The following is a 20,774-nucleotide window of genomic DNA, read 5'->3' on the forward strand; positions in this document are numbered from 1 at the left end:
ATTTTCTACAATTCAAGCAATGATTACATAGCAAGGAAGCATAATTTAAGTTCTCTAAAACTTCTTTGTGGCTCCATTCTATTTTCCACACAACCAATTTCCTTGTTCTCATTTAAAACAGAGCTCTGAGGTTTGCTGTGGCTAGCCTCTTATAGGTATAATTTTCTGCTATCACCACACACACACACACACACACACACACACACACACACAGTTTTAAAATTCTGGAGTTAGGTGTAAAGGAATGGCACTAATAGCATCTTAGTGTTAATTATTTGAAGAAAACTCTGAAAAGTGTAAGCCAGTCTTAAATTACTAAACATGAAAATTGTTTAGCTTTATTGTACACATTTTCTCATTTAGGAAGAACATTTAATGCTAAATATCTAACATTTTTAAGAAGAAGATTAAATGTTTAGAAGCCAGACATGGTGAAGCCTGTGATACCATCATTTGGTAGATTAAAACAGGGAGAGTGTCATGAGTTCAAGGCCAAACTGGAACACATGAGTTCCAGGCCGGCATGGGCTACAGAGTGAGACCCTGTTGTTAGTAAAATGTTTGTTTGGTATCAGAAACATGAACTATAATAACAGAACATCCCATCTGTCAAATGAAGCAAAATCCTTAACAAATAATCTTAAACTAATACATCTAAAATACCAATTTTTGTTTCATTTTTTTTCTGGCATAGGCATGTGTTGATTACCCTAAACTATATGTTATATTGGTTTTCTTTGGTTTTGTGGTGATGAAACTCAAACTACAGCATTGTGCATCCAGGCAAATGCTGTATCTCTGAGCTACAACCCTGGCCCTGTACCAATGTGAGTGAACTATTTCTTCTTCTCCTGTATACTGGCCTTTTTCTATCCTCTGTTCAGTCTTCATCTATAGAAGATTTGCTTCTATTCAAAGTTTAAAAATTGAGGTGTTGCCATCAACTGGATTTTTAAAAAAGACGGAAGTATTTTGTAGCTTTTTACCATGACTAGGAGATAAATATTTAAGATAGTATGTTTAACCTGATTGTAACTCAGTGTATCTTACACTCAACATTTTGTTTTGTTTTGTTTTGTTTTGTTTTGTTTTGTTTTTGAGACAGGGTTTCTCTGTATAGCCCTGGCTGTTCTGGAACTCACTTTGTAGACCAGGCTGGCCTCAAACTCAGAAATCCACCTGCCTCTGCCTCCCGAGTGCTGGGATCAAAGGTGTGCGCCACCACACCCGGCTAACATTTTTCCCCCCAAATGGGTTGTATTTCTAGTTGCCACATTTATAGTGGTAACACCAAAATTCTACTCTCCCAGGGTAATATCTGAAATCTTTGAGTCATTTTGATTCTTCTCCTTGAATTGCCCTATATCCAGTTTTCCCAGAATTGTATCATCATATATTTGGAAATTTGTTAAGATTTTTCATTTTCTCTATTCCTATTTGGCAATACTCTTGCTTGAGTTGCCATCCCCTTCTTGAATTATAGGCACAGCCTGCTGCCTCTCCCCGCTTCATTGTGTATGCTTGTGCCAAACTAATTTTCTTAAAATTCCATTTAATCGTGTCCTGTACAGCTACAAATCTGCATTGGCTCTTTATTAGATCTGAGTTTTCCCAACATTGCAATTCAAGGAGTTCCTTACCTAAAACTCATCTCTTCTGCTTTTCATACCCTTCTCTTCTAGCCTCCACCCAAGGTCTTTGTTCCGTGTTAGCCCCTGGCTCCAATAGTGCTTTACTTTGATTCTCCTTAGAATCTAGTCTAGATTGTCCTGTAATTTTATTCAATCCTTCTATGACAAAAACCTTCTGATACCCACATCCCTTTTACCTGCCCTCTAATCTCTCTTCACCAAATTTCTTTAAAGTACATACATATGCCATAGATACTTCCTCTCGGCTGGGTTCTGCCACCTTAACTGTGAAGAATCTGGCCTCAATCGAGATCACTATGATCAGACATTGGTAGTATGTATAGTTTTATAATAGAGTGCTTGCCCGGTGTATATTTTTCATTCACAGTCTTCTTCCTTTCTTGCTTCTTAAATACCAGTGATCTTCAGGATTTTGTGCTTAGTCCTCTACTTTTACTGTCTACACATCTTAAATGGTCTCTTCTTGCTTCTTGTGATCTAGTAATCCAGTGTTTCCAAATGTGTATCTCTGTACCAGACACTACTGAGGCTTTTACCTGGACTACTTCACTCTCATGTGCCTTTTTGTTCTTTATTCTCCGTTTCAGTTGAGTGTGTATCTCTTGTTACCTCCCTTTTCTTCTCATGTTTCCCAAAGTGAAGCATCAAAAAATGATTGATATAGGACTTAGATTTGCTTATATTCTTCTCCAGTGCCACTTCTCCGATTCAGGCCTCTTTTTCTACCCTAACTAGTTGTCTTACCTCTATCCTTGTCACGCTAACATCTGTCCTTCAGCCTGTTACTTGATTAAAATACCAAAAGTACAGAGCTAAATGAACTGCTGTCCTGATTAAGCTTAGTCTAGTTTCTCCTTCCTTGTCAGGATAGAGTCCAAGCTCTGGAACATGGCATCCAAAACTGGATCTAACCTGTCTCTGTCATCTTTTTCTATTTCCTTTGTTGCTTGGATGCTACTTATCATAACCTGCTATATCCTTTTTTGAAGATTTATTTATTTATTATGAGTACACCGTAGCTGTCTTCCGACACACCAGAAGAGGACATCAAACCCCATTACAGATGGTTGTGAGCCACCATGTGGTTGCTGGGAATTGAACTCAGGACTTCTGGAAGAGCAGTCAGTGCTCTTAACCGCTGAGCCATGTCACCAACCCAGCCTGCTATTTCTTATCTTATGTCTGTTCAAGCTAGTGCCTCCATTTGAAATGCCAATCCACACCTCCCCTCACCTTAATTATCCAAATGTCACCATTTTCTGTCAGTCTTCTTTGCCATCACTAAATTGTAAGCTACAACAGCAAGAACAATCTTTTATTCCCTATGAATCTTCAGTGCCTATCATAGTCCCCGTTTAAGTACATTCAATGACTATTAGTTCATTTTAGTGATAGTCTATGTCTGTTTGTCAGATTTATTACAGGCCCTCAACAAATGCTAGTTTGTTGAATCATGCTAGGAAGAGGACTTCACATAGCTGTGATACTATCAGAATCCTAGTGATGAGGGATCCTCACATCACCATCCCTCTCCTCTATAAAGCTTTGTTAAGTTTTCCTGTGGGTCAGAGAACTCCAGTTTACTTGTATCATCTTCATGTTTTTGGCTTTCTAGTTATTTTAACAAAATATGAATTTTAACATGAAATTAATGACACTCTCTAAAACAGATGGTTAAATTTACAAACAGTACCTTTCTAAACAAATTTAGAGACACTTCTCGGATTAGAGAATGGCCTACCATTTTGTTACCTATCATTGAAAGATTACAGTGACATATTGATAGTCTAAAGTGAAACTGGGATGTGGTGGGGCGTCCCTTTGGTCATAGCACAGGAGGCAAAGGCAGATGTTTATAGCTGTTAGAGCCCAGCCTGGTCTATATAGTGAGACCCTGTCTAAAAAAAATTACTAAATTAACTTCCACAGGTTTGATACTAAAGAAACAAAATGATGAATGTCACTTGCAAGTATGAAATGTTTCAAAAATGTTGTTTATGTGACTTATACTTTTCTTTTTTAGGATAAATATCGGGGCATGGTGTATTAAAATACAGAAAACATACATCTGATCAGATATTTTTCCCCTTGTGTTTTAAAATATGATCATACTTATTACTTAAAATGTGCATAAGTCTGCCCTTGCTAGAGTACGTGTAATTTAGTTGAGATAATTGCTGAATTACTGTTTTTTAGGGAGTCTCATTAGATATAGAACCAAAACAGATGGTTAAATTTACAAACAGCAGGTTTCTAAACAAATTTAGAGATACTTCTCGGATTAGAGAATGGCCTACCATTTTGTTACCTGTCATTGAAAGACTACAGTGATATACTGATAGTATAACTTTATGGACTCAGAGAGAGGCCTTGGTTAGTATGAGCAAGGCCCCGGCTCAGTCCCCAACACTGAAAACAATCAGGTAACTATTTTACAAGGCTTTAAGCCATTTTGTAGTCTGATGAGAAAGATTAAGGAAATCTAAGTAGAATCTAAAAACAAAACAAAACTGAAAAAAACCTCTGTATTATAGGGTATAATTTTCCTTTTCCTAAGTACAGTAGAGTACACTACATGTAGTTTAGAATCAGTCTTATGAAGTATATAGTTTTCTAGCAAAATTGTGGCTCTTGTTACAGGACTTTATATGTATTGACTCTTAACCTGAGCACATGAACATTCATTTATGCAAGGTTTAAATGATTGAAAATAGTCGTCTTCACAAGGATGGAAAGCCAGGGCTATAGAGAGGCAGGGTAGGATGCATCCTTCTTTGCCTCCATTTCCTATCATCCAAAGAATTGTTTCAAGAAATTAAAAGGCATTGAAAACACTTAAAGAGAATTCAATCTTTGACAACCACCAGCTTGGTCAACTTCAAACACATAATAGACTCTATATTTAATAACATCAATAAAATGACTTTATGAATAGTTCCCAAGTGCCTCTTTGTCTAATGCTGAAGACTGCCACATCTTGGCTTAGAGTAATGAATAGATGCATTTGTGCAATTTCTGTGTAGCCGTAGTTCTTAACTTCATAGTTCGCTTATGAAACAGAGAAAACTTATTCATTCACCAGCAGCTATTTTAATATTATATTTGTAGCTACTAAGTGAAAGCCTCAGAATTAAGGCTATTTGAAGTAAGCACCCTTTTTATGTCCTCAATGTTAACAAAAAAGAAAAAGAAAAAGAAATCCCTGGTAAGTGAGAAGAGGATAGCTATTCCTTGTTAGCCAAAATTATGAGAGTAATGGGTCAGGTTTGCTTTTCAGTATGCTTTGTTGATTTTTTTTAAGATTTATTTATTTATTTTATGTAAGTACACTGTAGCTGTCTTCAGACACACCAGAAGGGAGCATCAGATCTCATTACGGATGGGTGTGAGCCACCACGTGGTTGATGGGATTTGAACTCAGGACCTTTGGAAGAACAGTCAGTGCTCTTAACCACTGAACCATCTCTCCAACCCCCTGTTGTTTTATTTTTAAGATGAATTCTTAATATATTGTCCAGGTCGACCTTGAACTCACTATGTAGCCCAGGTTGGCCTTGAACTCACTATCTCTTGCCTCATCCTGGGATTATAGACATGTGCTACTCTGCCATCTTCTTTATATGTTATGGTATCACACTAACAGGTTTTGCACAAATCCAACCATTTGCAGATCAAAAATATCTGAAACAAATCACCATCTACATTGATCAGGGATAGACTTTCTCTTAGCATTATTCTATAAACAACACAGCATAGCAATGATTTGCATAGCAGCTGTTTTAGCTATTACTAGGATAATCTAGAATACAGAAGGATGTATATGGGTTAGATGCAAACACTATGCCATTTTAATATAAGGAACTGGGGGCTGCAGAGATGGCTCAGCGGTTAAGAGCACTTGTTGCCCTTACAGAGGACTTTCCCCTAGTACTATAGAGTTTCCTACCTAGATTTCAGAAAGTAGTGATTCAGAATGCCGTTCACCTTCAGCTCCCGGGACTCAAGTGAATGCTCATGACCATCACTAACTCTAGCTCTAGGAGGTCTGATGCCCTTCTCTGACCTCCAAGGTCATTAGGGATACACATGGCACACATCATACATGCAGGCAAAATATACATAAAATAAAATCAAATAAATATAAAATTTCCAATAAAAAATAACATAAGGGACTTGACTATCCAGGAATTTTGATATCCAATGTCTGGCTCAGAGCCAATCTCCCACAGACACAGATGTCTATATGTTTCTCATAAAATCAGGTTTGTTTGTTTGTTTGTTTGGTTTTGGTTTTGTTTCTTACAAGTACGAGACAGGGTTTCTCTGTGTAGCCCTGGCTGTCCTGGAACTCACTTTGTAGACCAGGCTGGCCTTGAACTCAGAAATCCGCCTGCCTCTGCCTCCCGAGTGCTGGGATTAAAGGCGTGCGCCACCACGCCCAGCTTTTACTTTTTTTTTAAGGAGGTTTTTAAGAAGTAAAAATAAGCTGGGTAAGAGTGACGTACACCTTTAATCCCAGCACTTTTGTTCGTGTGTGTGTGTGTGTGTGTGTGTGTGTGTGTGTGTGTGTGTGTAAACCTTGGAATTATACTTTGATGAGTGTGACCAGGTACTCTTCAGACAATTAAAAGATCTTTTTAAATACCTTTCATTTGCCTCACTGTTCTGAGAAAAGAGATGACCTACCTCTAAGATTTTTTTCACCCAGTGTGTTTGTTCACTATAATATGTAATAAAGTCAAAAGGAATTGTATCATCCTTTGCTCATCCGCTAATTGAGTAGGAATACCTTAGGTCACTTTGTGAATGTCAAACAATTGCATATCAGAATAAGTAAGAATCTTTGTGATGATAGGTAAGCAAAACCTTAGTTCTGATGATAGGTAACCAAAAACCAAGTAAACTAGCACTGAGAACGACATGAGAGGAAAGCAGTAGCAAAGGAAAGACACCATTAACTCCAAGCTTCCAGGCTACACACTATGCTAAGTGACTCTATTACTTCAACAGCCTCCAAGAAAAAAAATGTTAAAAGCACATGCTTTTAATCCTAGCACTCAAAAACATTTTTAAAATAAATTAACTAAAATAATTTGCCTAAAGTCAAGTTCCCATTTAGTTAAGTAGTGAAAACTACAAATTAATAATAGTTACTATTCTTTTTAATATAAATAAAAATAAATCCTCTTCTAAAATATAAAAGCATATTAAATGGAAAAGGAGCTGGGTGTGCTGGTGCACACCTTTAATCTCAGCACTTGGGAGGCAGAGGCAAGCAGATTTCTGAGTTTGAGGCCAGCCTGATCTACAGAGTGAGTTCCAGGACAGCCAGGGCTACACAGAGAAACCCTGTCTCAAAAAAAAAAAAAAAAAAAAAAAACAAAAACAAAAAAAAGCAAAGAAAAAGAAGAAAAGAAAAAGGAAGTATAGTTTTACTTTCTGTAGTTTTTGTTTAGTTTTGGTTTTTGTTGGTTTGTTGTTCGAGACAGGGTTTCTCTGCAACCCTGGCTGTCCTAGAACTCCCTCTGTAGACCAGGCTGGCGTCGAACTCAAAGAGATCCACCTGCCTCTGCCTCCCAAGTGCTGGGAATAAACACCTAGTGCACCACCACGCCCAGCTTTTTTGTTTGTTTGGTTTTGGTTTTTAGTCTTTCAAGACAGGGTTTCTCTGTGTCACGCTGGCCATCCAGGAACTCACTCTGTAGACCAGGCTGGCCTTGAACTCAGATATCTGCCTGTAAAGTTTTATTCAGAACATATCTGTTGGATTTAATGGATTTTTAAAAATGTAATGTTATTTTTAGGACTTGCGTATGCATTTTTAATCCATTGTTTGGTTTTAACTGGCACATACATCATAAAGTTGTGAATATTCAGGACACAATTGTCTGAGTCTGAAGACCAAAAGAAAACCTCATGGGTTTTATAACTTACTGTGAGAAAGGGTTAAATATGCTGAATAGAATAGATATTGTTCTGTCTTTGTTTTTAAGGTTTGGATTGAGCAACAAGTTTGATACCGAATTTCCGTCAGTTCTGACAGGGAAGGTAAGTGGGCTTGCTTTGAATTTTCCAATTCTAATGCACTGTGTTATGGTTTATTCAATGTTATGACAAATGCTTTGACTCACTGGTAATGAAGCCAAATAACAGGCGGCCTCCCTGCTTGGAAGCTGTGTGCAGTGACTAAATGGTGTTTCCATGACTACCAGCCTCTGGCCAGCTATTTCGTCTGTTCTTCCTTAATGTCAGCCATTGTTTATTTACCTGCTCAGCTTTTCCAGTGTTGCCTTTTTTGCCCAGCGCAGGTAGCTGTAATTGTTTTCATTTAGATCTATAATTTCCAATCTTTCATTGCCAAAGCTATCTTTTTAACTGAGTCACTATTATTTTTTAAAAGTGTTATATGGTATGCATCATTTATTACAAATAAAAAGCATCATATTTTTGGTTACATGTTTTTCTTCCTTTTAGCTTGAGTTTCTAAAATTGGATTCACACCAATAAGTAACTACCTTTCTATTTCTGGGTTTCCCGATAATCAGTTGTATAGAGAAGCATTCATGCTCAAATTTCAGACTTCCCAGGACTCAAACATAAGTCTAGGTTAATGTACTGTGTGATGGTTATAAATAATATTGTATTATATGCTGAAAATTCACCAAATGAACAGATTTCAGGTTCTCTAAAAGAAATGATAAATAACTACGTAAGGAGATATGTTAACTTGCTTGACTATAGTAATTATTTCACTAGGCGTGCATATGTATATTAAAATATCACGTTGAGCTATTGCAATGACATAGGTCTGTAAACCCAGCACTAGCATTCAAAAGGATCATGGGTTCCAGACTTAGTCTGGGTTACATAGTTAGAACTTGTCTCAAAATATAAACAAACAGCCAGGCCGTGGTGGCACATGCCTTTAATCCCAGCACTTGGGAGGCAGAGGCAGGTGGATTTCTGAGTTCAAGGCCAGCCTGGTGTACAGAGTGAGTTCCAGGACAGCCAGGGATACACAGAGAAACCCTGTCTCAAAAAAGCAAAAACAACAACAATAACAAAAAAAAAATCTCCAATAGAGAATTTATTTCCATTAATGCTACTGCATGTTTTGACTGGGGAATTATATGCAGCTTGAATACTTACTTAATTGTTCTTACATATTTAAAATTATAGCTTTAGAAAATGAATATCTGCTAAACTGTCAGCAAATATAGCTCCCAGGCATACACGTTAGCCACTTTTTAATTAGCCATTTTTTTGTGCTGAAGTAATCTTTTGAATATTTTTTCACACCTCTTCATTCCTTTCCAATTTTTCTGCAACTAAAAATTTCAATTGACACAAAAGATACTAGGATGTTTTTAAATTGGAGTTGTAAGAATGGTAAGCTGCTTTTGATAACCATTCATACTACCTAGATGATCTGGATGGAAGCTGTTCTTGACAATATCCCTCCCTCCTCCTCTTCCTCCATTTAAATCTGCCCTCCTTTCTTTTTTGGAAACAGAGTTTTGTTATGTACTCTAAGCTGGCCTCGAACTCATTTTGTAATGCAAGCTGGTCTCAAACTTTTGGCAGTCCTCCTGCCTCAGCTCTCTAATTGTTCTGATTACAAGCATGAGTCACCATGCCTGGCTAAAACATGTATTCTCTTCTGGTGATTAGTTGTTTTTTGTTTGTTTGTTTGTTTGTTTTGGGTGGGTGGAGGGTTTCGAGACAGGGTTTCTCTGTGTAGCCCTGGCTGTCCTGGAACTCACTTTGTAGACCAGGCTGGCCTTGAACTCAGGAATCCGCCTGCCTCTGCCTCCCCAGTGCTGGGATTAAAGACGTGCACCACTACGCCTGGCTAGGTGGTTAGTTTTATAGTTCATATACATTCAGGTATGTGTAGTTTGTACTATATGCATTTTCTCATGTATTAGGTAATGTAGAATGATAGTGCAATATTTTCTTAAAATGTGGTCAACAATGAGACAAGCACTAAAACCGATTCTGAGCATCCGGTGTCTGTTTTGTTGCTGGGGATCAAGCCCAGTGCCGTGCTCACACTAAGCATGTACCCTACCGCTGGGCTTTATTTCTATTTCCTGAAGGTCTGATTTTTCAAGTTACATGTTTATAACCTAAATTCAAGTTTGATTTCCTTAATGAGAATCTGTTTTCTTCAGTAGGTACTGTTTCATTAGTATAGATTAGTGTGGATTATTAAACCATTTCTGTAGTAAGGGGAGGCCTTCCATAAATATGAAAAAATTAAATTAAAAGGTCTTAATTACCAACTTAAGACTCATTGTGTAAACTGTCGTAAAATGGATAATTCTAATACCTAACAGAAAAGAGTTACCCTTTATTTAAAAAAAAAAATCAGTCTTTTGGCATGAGTGAGGTAGTCTAAGTAGCCAGTTTGAGGTAAACAAAAATGCAGTGAATTAGGAAAACCTAAAAGGCCCTTTCAGAAACTCCACAACTCACTATTAACCATTTTTGCTTCTTTTGTGTTAATTCTTGTGAGTACAGACCAGTGAGTTCTGTCATGATAGGACAAATCGTGTAGATGAGTGTGTTTATCCACGCACAGGAAGATTCTGGTGACCAGAAAGTGAAAGACCCACATTAAGTTTTCCAAAGGAAATGAAAGTGTCTGGTGCTCAGCTTGAAAGCAGCAAAGAGCATTATGGGGCAAGCAGTGTGTAGTGTTAGCAATGGGGAGCCATAAAAACTGACACCCCCCCATTGTGATCCAATATGACGATTGATAGGCTTGTGTTCCTCACAATGAGGGAGGCACATCAGTCCTGCTGGGCTTTGCTTTAGTTTTTGTCTGTGCAGAGTCTCCTGCATCCTGTTATAAAATATTATGACCTTTCCCCCACCTTCCTGATGTTGTTTTCTTTTTTATTTCTGAGAGAGTCAAAAGGAATGAAATTTGTTTCTTTACAACCTACTGTCCAGCTAGAAAGTCAGAGGCTCCTAACCAATACTATTATTAGCCAATAATACTAGAAATAGTTGTATAGAAGCGAATGAGTCCAATTGGAATAACCGCGAATCTATAGTTAACCAAACACGTTTAAAGTTGAGTTAGTTGATTCTCGTTCCCTGTCTGTCTTATGACTTATACTGTTACTCAAATACGGTTTTTATTTCCCAAACCCAGTCCTGGCATCTTTTTAAAGTCAGTGCAGACTGTAGTTTCTTGTTTAAGATTCTGGTGAAAGTTTTTCTTCTCAATATACTTCTCTTATGACTCAAAATTTGATTTCTCATTTGTAGTAACTTGAACCTTTGAGTTTTAGTCCGTCAGTAGTAAGAGAGTATCTGTTAAAACACGGAGTGTTGAAAACGGAAAGGTGTCAAATTTGAGGTGTGTTGGTGTTTTCATTTTCTGAACCATGTAATCAACCACATATAGGATATACTGTGCTATTATAATTGCTTTCATTCATGCTTCAGACTGCAAGCCAGCTTTCCCTTCCCTCAGCCTTCTACTACACTGTTCTTCCCTGCTAGAAAGAAACTTTTTTTTTAAAGAACCCTTATACGCGGTTTTGTTCTTTTGGATAGATTTGTTTCTATGTCTTTCTTCTAATTTTCTCATCTGTACTTTCATGCTGCTTTTAAATAAAAGTTCCAGTCATGATCACAAACTTTTTTAAAAAGTCCTTTCAAGGCTGGCACGATGGCTCAGTAGGTAAAAGGTTCTTGCCAACAAGCCAGACAGCCTGAGCTGGGTCCTGAGAGCCATACAGTGGCTGACTCCTGCAGGGCATACGATGTAGTCACATACACAGATAGATAAATAAGTACATATGTGTAACAGATACTTTCTAAATAAGCTAAGCTCAAAAAAGGCAACACTGTAGATCATCTCCTCGTACTGCAAAGTGGTAGCTGACCATAGAGCTGGAAGTCAGGTTTGGATGAGGAAGAGGACACCAGAGTTCCAGTCATCCAAACCGGGGTGGATGTGCTTCCATGGCGCTAGCTGGTGCAGGCCACTCCATGAGAACACAAAAGGCCTGTAGGGGCAAGCTTAAGGTGACAATCTGAGTAAGCCTTCTCGGAATAACCGTTCTGAAATAAAATTATATTCATCTGAGAGAGAGATGGTGTTTTTAATTTATTGTCACAATATGAAATCAATTTTGTTCTTTAAAAAGAAAAAAAAACAGAATTGCCTGCATCATAGAGTGACTACAGTTATATCCACTAGATTTTTTTTTAGAGGAGAGGAATAAAGCATAAGATAGTAGGAAATGCTGTTCCATAAGCACTCCCAGGCAGTGAGGTAAATGGTCCTGTTTTTTCAAAGTATACACATTGTTAAGCCAACAGTGCTTAAATGCTTAAAGAATGCAATTAATACTCTTGTTTTGCCTGCAGTCTTACCAGGAGATATGAACAATAGCTGCACTTTCTGAGTGCCTAAAGTAGCTTTATGGTTGTTACCTCATTTATTCTCGAGATTTTTTTTCTAGCAAAAGGAAAGAGATTATAGCCTGTTCATAGGAGGAACCAATGTTACGCAGTCAGGACAGAATAGGGGCCTGAGAAGTCTGGCCCCTCCCGGGATTCTGCGAGGCCTTAGCTCAGGTAGAAGGTCTTGTGCTGAGAAAGTCCTGCTAGATAGAAACGATCTTTAACTGTTACTTGGTGATTCCCTGCAATGAAAAGGAAGTTAAGTGCTTCTGTTTGGGACACATAAATCTTTACATAGTAACTTGGCACCTTGTTTTTTTTAAAAGAACAGCAAAGGACTGCAGGAGGAATAACCGGTAGGATACCTGCTTACCATGGGCTAGCCCCTGGCTTCCAGCCCTGGTTCTGAAAAAAGGGGAGAGGAAGGAAGCAGGGAAACAGAATAGCTCTGAGAAACTCAAGACCCGAAGATCATTGACGTTTCCCTCAACACGCTGCAGATTATCCTTTATTTGTAATCCATGTGTAAGAAAACTGAGGCTCTCCATGCACATCTGATCAGAGAACTCAGGCAACCACTTTTCTATCTCTACATCTGAGATGTGATTTACACTTTTTTTCCAAAGTATTCTAGATAAGAAATTCCTTCCAAATTAGAACTTCGATTTCCAGTGCCTATATCAGGGCAGGAAAGATGGCTTAATGGTTAAGAGCACTGGCTGCTCTCCAAGAGGTCTTGAGTTCAAGCCTCAGCAACCACATGGTGGCTCGTGGCCATCTATATAATGGGATCCTGATGCCCTCTTCTGGCCTGCAGGGATACATGCAGACAACCCTCACCCATAAAATATATTAATTAATACAATACAATAAATTAATTAAAAACAAAAACTATGCCATTTCACCTTATATATGAGGAATTGTAATTAAGTAAATGAGTTGACTTTAGCTGGTACTATACACAGTTTAATCCCAGCAGTTGGAATGCTGAGACAGGCAGATTTCTGTTGACTCAAGGACAAGACTGGTGTACAGAGTTCTAGGACAGTTAAGTCTGCACAGACTCTGTCTTGATAAAAAAAAAGGGGGGGGGGGAATGGTTCAGTAGTTAAGAGCACTAGTTGTTCTTCCAGAGGTCCTAAATTCAATTCCTAGCAACCATACGGCGACTCATTTTTAGTGAGATCTGGTGCCCTCTTCTGGCCTACAGGCATACATACAGGCAGAACACTACATAAATAAGTAAATCTTTTTTAAGAAGATTAAATGATATTATCTGTGGTTTTTCCCAGACATGGCATGAAGTAGAAGCAAGTCTTCTGATTTAGCTTTAAAATGTTTTCTCATTTCAATTTTATAGCATGAGTCTCTCAATTTATTTTTCATTATTATTTTTATTAGGTATTTTCTGCATTTACATTTCCAATGCTATCCCAAAAGTCCCTCCCCCCTCCCCTACCCACCCACTCCCCTTCTTGGCTCTGGTATTCCCCTGTACTGAGGCATATACCCATGGAAGGAGTTACAGAGACAAAGTTTGGAGCTGAGATGAAATGATGGACCATCTAGAGACTGCCATATCCGGGGATCCATCCCATAATCAGCCTCCAAACGCTGACACCATTGCATACACTCTCACTTTATTTTTATATTAACCCCCAGAAATGTTACTTAATTGGAATTCCTGGTACCCAATGACTGCCAGTATATCACATTGTTAGCAGTGTAGATGGAAAGTGGAGCCCATTTTCCCTATATAAACTACATTTTAAGTTCTACAGTTTCAAAACTGGTCATTGTTAGCAAGAATAGCCAGTTTATGGAGTAAGTAATTAACTTACAGGTGCCACAATTCTAGGAAAGCTTATCTGCGTAATGTTTTCACAGTTATAGTGCTGAACTGAATCTTTATAGCATCCATTAATACCTATGTTTGTGAATTCTAAGACATCCCTGTTAAAAGTAAAACACACACATGTGTGAAGAGTGAAGCTTTTAGATTTGTGATGTCACACATCATTGTGTAGCTTTCATTTTACAGCAATTTATCTTTTTACCACCATCACAAGTTTTATTTTTATAGCCAGATGCTGAAATTGTTCACATGAGTTTTCCATCTGCTCCTTTCTAAATGACATGGTATCATCTTGTTAATCCAGAAATATGATTTTACTGAAAGCATACTATTTTTAGTGTTCCTTTGAATTATGTAAGTTGCAAGAAGAATTTTGGTGCAAATCTTAACTCACATGGGTCACACTCATGCTTTTGAGTGGGCTCTATCATTGTTTATAGAGAAACACAAGCAACTATTTCAGGAACAGAGGTAATTAACTAGAAATATGAAATTTGTGTGAAGGGTTTTTCAACCTTCAAAACTCGGAGTACTTATGAGTCTTATGTGGGCTGAACACTGATAGATAGCTTTAAACCAGATACCACTTTTTTGTTAATGCAAACAATAGCCGGTTTAACTATTATATTACAGATTTGCCAGAAAGAAAAGGTATTAAGAGAGTTTATTTCAAAGTAATTGGGGATTATTATCAATGCCTGCTTGAATTGCATTTCCTCTGGGTAGTTGTTTGGGTTTTAGTCTTATCTTACGCTTCTAACCAAAGCCCAGCTTTGAGTCAGGGTGCCTGAAGACTGTGAGCACCATTGCCTTAACAAGAATGTTTGCTAACAAAAGTGTTTGATGGGTTTCCATTCCAATCAGTCCTGTTGCTTTCCATTTATTGTTGGTCATTTCAGAACATTGTGAATATTATGCGAAGTTCTTGAACCATGAAATTGTATTGCTTTACTCGCTAAGTCTTCCAAGAGTATATGATACAGATGTATGGAGAGACTATATTGAGACATTGAAATATTTGGGATAAGGCGTCTTCCTTAGGATTAGAGGTAGTGGGGAGCTGTTCACAAATCCTTAAAGAGAGTCCCCCTATTTTAGGTGGCTCCAGAAGAATTTAAGACCAGCATTGGCCGTGTGAACTCATGCTTGAAAAAGGCTCTCCCTGTCAATGTGAAATGGCTGCTGTGTGGATGTCTCTGCTGCTGCTGTACCCTGGGGTGCAGCCTGTGGCCCGTGATTTGTCTCAACAAAAGAGTAAGTATAACCAGCCTATTATATGAAAATAAAAAGAGCTGACATTTATTAACACTTATTATGTGTTAGAACTGTTTCCATGATTTATTTAACTCTCAGAACACTGCTGTCTTTATTTTAATGCTAAAGAAATTATGGAAAGAGAAAGTCACTTGTTTAGCCTTTACCAATAGTTTATTACTTAATATGAGTTTACACCATTTTCAATAAATGCAATTTAATTTATATATTCAAATATATATGGATTACTTTTTTAAAAAAAGGAAAACCCAAAAGGATGACTTAAAATAATTCTGAGCTACAGCAGAAGCCAACCAGAAGGACCAGCAATCCTCAAAGGTGAAGAAAGCTCTTACCCTTGAACACGTCATAGTAACATTTCTTTCTAGTTGTGTCATGAATTTAGGACACTACCTCAATTTTGTCTACTTTAAAATTTCATTTTTATTTCAGGTCTGTTTTCTCCAGTTCGGGAGGACATCTTTGAAAAGTACGATTAACAGGCTGGGATCAGTGATAGAGTGATGTTCAGTTTCCAGTAATGAAAAAGAAATGTGATGAAAGGGGCTGGAGAGATGGGTAACAGCCCTCTCTGCACAAGCATGTGCGCTTAAATCCCAGCACTCATGTCACAAGCTAGGCCTGGGTGAAAACAGAAGGGTCACGAGGCTTGCTGGCCATCAGCAGGAGACTGACTGTAACGGGTTCTGGTGCCCTCTTCTGGCCCACAGGCATACATGCAGGTAGAACACTGTATACATAAGAAATACAATTTTTTAAAAGATTTATTTATTTATTATTATATCTAAGTACACTGTAGCTGTCTTCAGATGCACCAGAAAAGGACATCAGATCTCGTTACGGATGGTTGTGAGCCACCATGTGGTTGCTGGGATTTGAACTCAGGACCTTAAGAAGAGCAGTCGGTGCTCTTAACCACTGACCCATCTCTCCAGCCCAAGAAATACAATTTTTAAAAAGATTTACTATATCTAAGTACACTATAGCTGTCTTCAGACACTCCAGAAGAGGGAGTCAGATCTTGTTACAGATGGTTGTGAGCCACTATGTGCTTGCTAGGATTTGAACTCAGGGCCTTTGGAAGCTGAGCCATCTCTCCAGCCCCAGAAATAAATAAATTTTTAAGGAAAAAAATACCCTCACACTTCTACATACCTGGCCTGAGCTTATCTTAGACTCTAGCCCAGGAAGGCTTTGAGCTCATGGTTGTTTTTTGTTTGTTTGATTTTTGTTTTGTTTTTTGCTTCGGTCTCCTAAGCAACTGGGATTATAGGTGTGTGTTACCAGGTGCTGCTCCACTCTGACTTTTTGGAAGTAGACTACTGATTCCTTTAATAACCACCAGTAGCTCAGAGCTTTGCTTTAAATATAGTTTAATTTGCTTGTCAATACAAGCATAGTATTTTCAACTGGCTTTCTACAAGTGTTAAAAGAGATAACAACATCATTTTTTAATTGTATCTTTTAGAAGTTATAATCACTAACTTCCATGATGTTATTTTAAAACCTCAATGTGAATTACATGATTTGGATTTCCCATCCTGAGTGTAGCCAGTCTCAATCACTAAGAAACAAAGTTTTGGGTTTTAATGTTATCAAGGATATTTCTCCACGCCTTTAATCCCAGCACTCAGGAGGCAGAGGCAAGTGGATTTCTGAATTCGAGGCCACCCTGATCTACAGAGTGAGTTCCAGGACAGCCAGGGCTATACAGAGAAACTCTGTCTCAAAAAACCAAAAAAGAAAAAGAAAAAAAAGATATTTCTCTCCTGTGACTTATTTATGCTTTGTCCATCTCAATAACTGCACCAAAGGGACTGAAACAGAAACGTGCTTTCAAGTCATGTGTTTGTGCTGAGTATTCTAATAGGATAGTCAGTGAAAGCTGAGATGATGCTGATTCTCTGATATCCTTCTTTCTGTTGTTGCTTTGTTTTAACTAAAGAGTTTATCCTAGGGACAGCAGGGTGGTTCCGCTAGGAAAGGTACTTGGTGACAAGCCTGCCAAGTCTGGAGTTCAATCTCCAGACCCATATGGTAGAAGAGAGAACCAACTCCCACATGTAGACTCCGATCTCCACTTGCATGCACATACATGTTTGTGCCCACACATGCATACATACATATATTTAAAACAAAACAAAACAAAAAAATCTTTGAAATGACAGTTCAGGCTGGGGTTAAAGCTCTACTGCATGCCTAAAGCCCTAAAGTCAATCTCCGGCACCGAATAAACCATGCATGATAGCATATGTCTGTGATGCCAGCATTTGAGGGGAAAGCCCTAAGAAGGAAGAGTTCAAGGCTCACAGCCATCTGTAGTGGGATCCAAAGCCCTCTTCTGCTGTGTCTGAAGACAGCAGCAGTGTACTCACATACACAAAATGAATAAATAATTTTTAAAAACTTAGAGTCCTGAAACCACAGATCAGTGGTGTGAAGCCCAGCAAGTATGAAGTTCCAGATCCTACCCCTGGCACGTCACTAATTAGTTAAGTAATGTTCAAAAGATTTGTGCTATCTAGCCTGTTTCTCATAAAACCTAAAGATCTGAGAAGACTGGATTTCAATGACAGCTAACTGTGGCCACTACATAGGCATGTGGGTCCAGTCAGTTTTGACTTACGGCTCTTGCATGTAACCATAGAAGCAGCTATGGCTTCATATTCAGCTTTCAGGCTTGTTCACGCCACCACCCTTATATATGAAATTACTGTAAACCTTTCTCCTTTTTAACTTTGGGTCTTGTGAAATTGAGAGAGTTATTTAGAAGCCATGGACTATTCCCGTGTTTTATGAAGCAGAACTTGTAGTTCACCATCATGCTTGATTTGGGTTGGTTTTGGTTTGGTTTTGTGGCTTTTCAAGATAGGGTATCTCTGTGTAGCCCTGACTATCCTGTGTTCACTTTGTAGACCAGGTTTGCCTCAAACTCATACCTGCCTGCTTCTGCCTCCTGAATGCTGGGATTAAACATGTACACCACCATGCCTGGCTATGTTTTTTTTTTTAAGTATTTTTAATTTTTATTTGTCATTTTTATTTTTTTAATGATTTATTTTCATTTTATGTTCATTTTGCTTGCATGATGGTTGAAGGTGTCAGATCCCCTGGAATGGGAGTAACAGACAGTTATGAGCTTCCATGTGGGTGCTGGAAATTGAACCCTTGTCTTCTGGAGGAGTTGCCAGTGCTCTTAACCACTGAGCCATCTCTTCAGCTCGTAATTTAAGTATTTTTTAAAAAGAGAATAAAATGAAAGCCCTATGGATACATCATATCATACAGAAAAGGAATAAGCCTGTGTGAAAGACACAAAGTTCTATCTGTGAGCTGTATTCAAGCAGTTTATTTGTGCCTTTCACAAAATATATTGTGTGCTCTTGTGCTAAGAAGACATGAAACTATTCCATACAATGTTAGAACTTAAATGTAGCCTGCCTTTGAACCTTTTGGGAGGTGTGTGTGTGTGTGTGTGTGTGTGTGTGTGTGTGTATGCGTATGTGTGTTTGTTTGTTGAGACCATGTTTCATATCCCAGGCTGTCCTTGAATTCACTATGTAGGTGAAGATGGCCTTGAACTTCAGTCCTGCATCCACTATTTCCTGAATGGTAGGATTATATAGACTACTATAGTGCTGCTATGCCTAGTTTATACAGTACTGGGAATGGAATCCAGGTCTTTGGGTGCATGCTTCCTCCTCTTCCTCCTCCTCTTCTTCTTCTTGGCTTTTTTGGCTTTCTGGCCTTTTCAAGGGTTTCTTTGTGTAACCCTAGTTATCTTGGAATTCACTCTGTAATTCAGGCTGGTTTCAAACTCAGAGACTCTTCTGCCTCTCCTGCCCAAGTGCTGGGATTCAAAGCATGAGCAACCACCATCCAGCCTAGCCACTATCTCTTCATAGCCATATTTAAGAAATATTTGTGTTTATAAGTAATATTAAAGACTAATGAGTATGCTCCCGGTCCCCCATTTATTTTCTGGTCAGCTTTACTGGCTAACCGCTTTACTTCATAAGGGTTTTTTGTTTTATCTTTTTGTTTGTTTTTGGTCTTGTTGTTGTGGATTTTTAATATTTATTTATTATATGTATGTGAGTATACTGTTGTTCTCTTCATATATACCAGAAGAGGATATCAGATCTCATTACAGATGGTTGTGAGTCACCATGTGGTTGCTGGGATTTGAACTCAGGACCTCTGGAAGAGCAGTCAGTGCGCTTACCCACTGAGTCACCTCTCCAGCGGAGGTTTGTTTTTTTGGTTTGGTTTGGTTTGGTTTGGTTTGGTTTTTGTTTTTTTGAGACAGGGTTTCTCTGGCTGTCCTGGAACTCACTCTGAGACCAGGCTGGCCTCCAACTCAGAAATCCACCTGCCTCTGCCTCCCAAGTGCTGGGATTAAAGGCGTGCACCACCACTGCCCGGCTCCTATTTGTTTTTCTTTTTTGCCTTTAATTTAATTTGTTCTTTTTACTAGGTCCATAAGGTGTGAATCAGTTTACTGATTTGAGAGCAGCCTTCTTACTACTGTCATTCATAGTTTTGCTTCCTTCCAAGGACTGCTTTAGTTTATGCCCTGTACATATACCATGTAATAGTCGGCTTTCATTCAGTATTCTCCGTTTGCTTGTGGGTTCATTGCTTCAGAGTATGGCGTTTAATTTCTTCCTTTATGGGTTTCTCTATTGAGCTGCATAGTTGCTTTATCAATTACTGAAAGTAGTATATCAAAGTCTCTGTTACTATAGAATTACCTAATTTTCACCTTAGTGTAGTTCATTTTTAAACGTACTTTTGAGTTTCTTGATCATTGCATGTATGTTTATAATGATTATGTCTTCTTCATAGATTTATCCTCTCATCAATCGGCTTATATTGCTAGTGACTGAATGTTTATATATCTTCACCAAATTCATTATGTTGCAGTCCTCTAACCTTACAAGAGATGAAGTCTTTATGGGATTATTGCCCTTAGATGAAAAGGCCAGAGAGAGTTTTCTCTTCACATCCTCTACCTCCTTTGCCTTTCCATCACTATCTCTGTCTCTCCTTGTTTTTGTATATATATAAAACTCTTGGGGTTTTTTTCCTTTTATTGAAAATGGATAATAGGTTCTTTTTTTTTTTTTAAAGATTTATTTATTTATTATATGTAAGTATACTGTAGCTGTCTTCAGACACTCCAGAAGAGGGAGTCAGATCTTGTTACAGATGGTTGTGAGCCACCATGTGGTTGCTGGGATTTGAACTCCAGACCTTTGGAAGAGCAGTCGGGTGCTCTTACCCACTGAGCCATCTCACCAGCCCCTGGATAATAGGTTCTTTTCTCATATAATATATCCTGATTATGGTTCCCCTCCCTCTCCTTTTCACAGCTCCTCCCCACCTCCATTCATATCCAGATCCACTTTTTTTCTGTTTCTCATTAGAAAAAAAACAGGCTTCTAAGAGATAATAAATATATATAACAAAATAAAATACAATAAGAACAAACAAAAACTATCACATCGAAGTTGGACAAGGCAAACAAACAGAAATAAAACAGCCCAAAAGAAGGCACAAGAATC

General features: G+C 38.2%; 1 protein-coding gene across 2 annotated transcripts in view; it reads left to right on the top strand.

Moving 5' to 3' along the window:
• Chic1 (cysteine-rich hydrophobic domain 1) overlaps nucleotides 1-20,774 on the top strand; it is a 52,690-nt gene that overhangs the window by 2,166 nt on the left and 29,750 nt on the right. For both annotated transcript variants that reach the window (XM_006527760.4, NM_009767.2), the window contains exons 2-3: nucleotides 7,646-7,700; nucleotides 15,031-15,186. In XM_006527760.4, the coding sequence (XP_006527823.1) occupies nucleotides 7,646-7,700; nucleotides 15,031-15,186 (211 nt within the window). The remainder of the gene's footprint in view (nucleotides 1-7,645; nucleotides 7,701-15,030; nucleotides 15,187-20,774) is intronic.

The sequence above is a fragment of the Mus musculus genome, chromosome X (genome assembly GCF_000001635.26).
Source record: "Mus musculus strain C57BL/6J chromosome X, GRCm38.p6 C57BL/6J".
NCBI classification, from domain to species: Eukaryota; Metazoa; Chordata; class Mammalia; order Rodentia; family Muridae; genus Mus; species Mus musculus.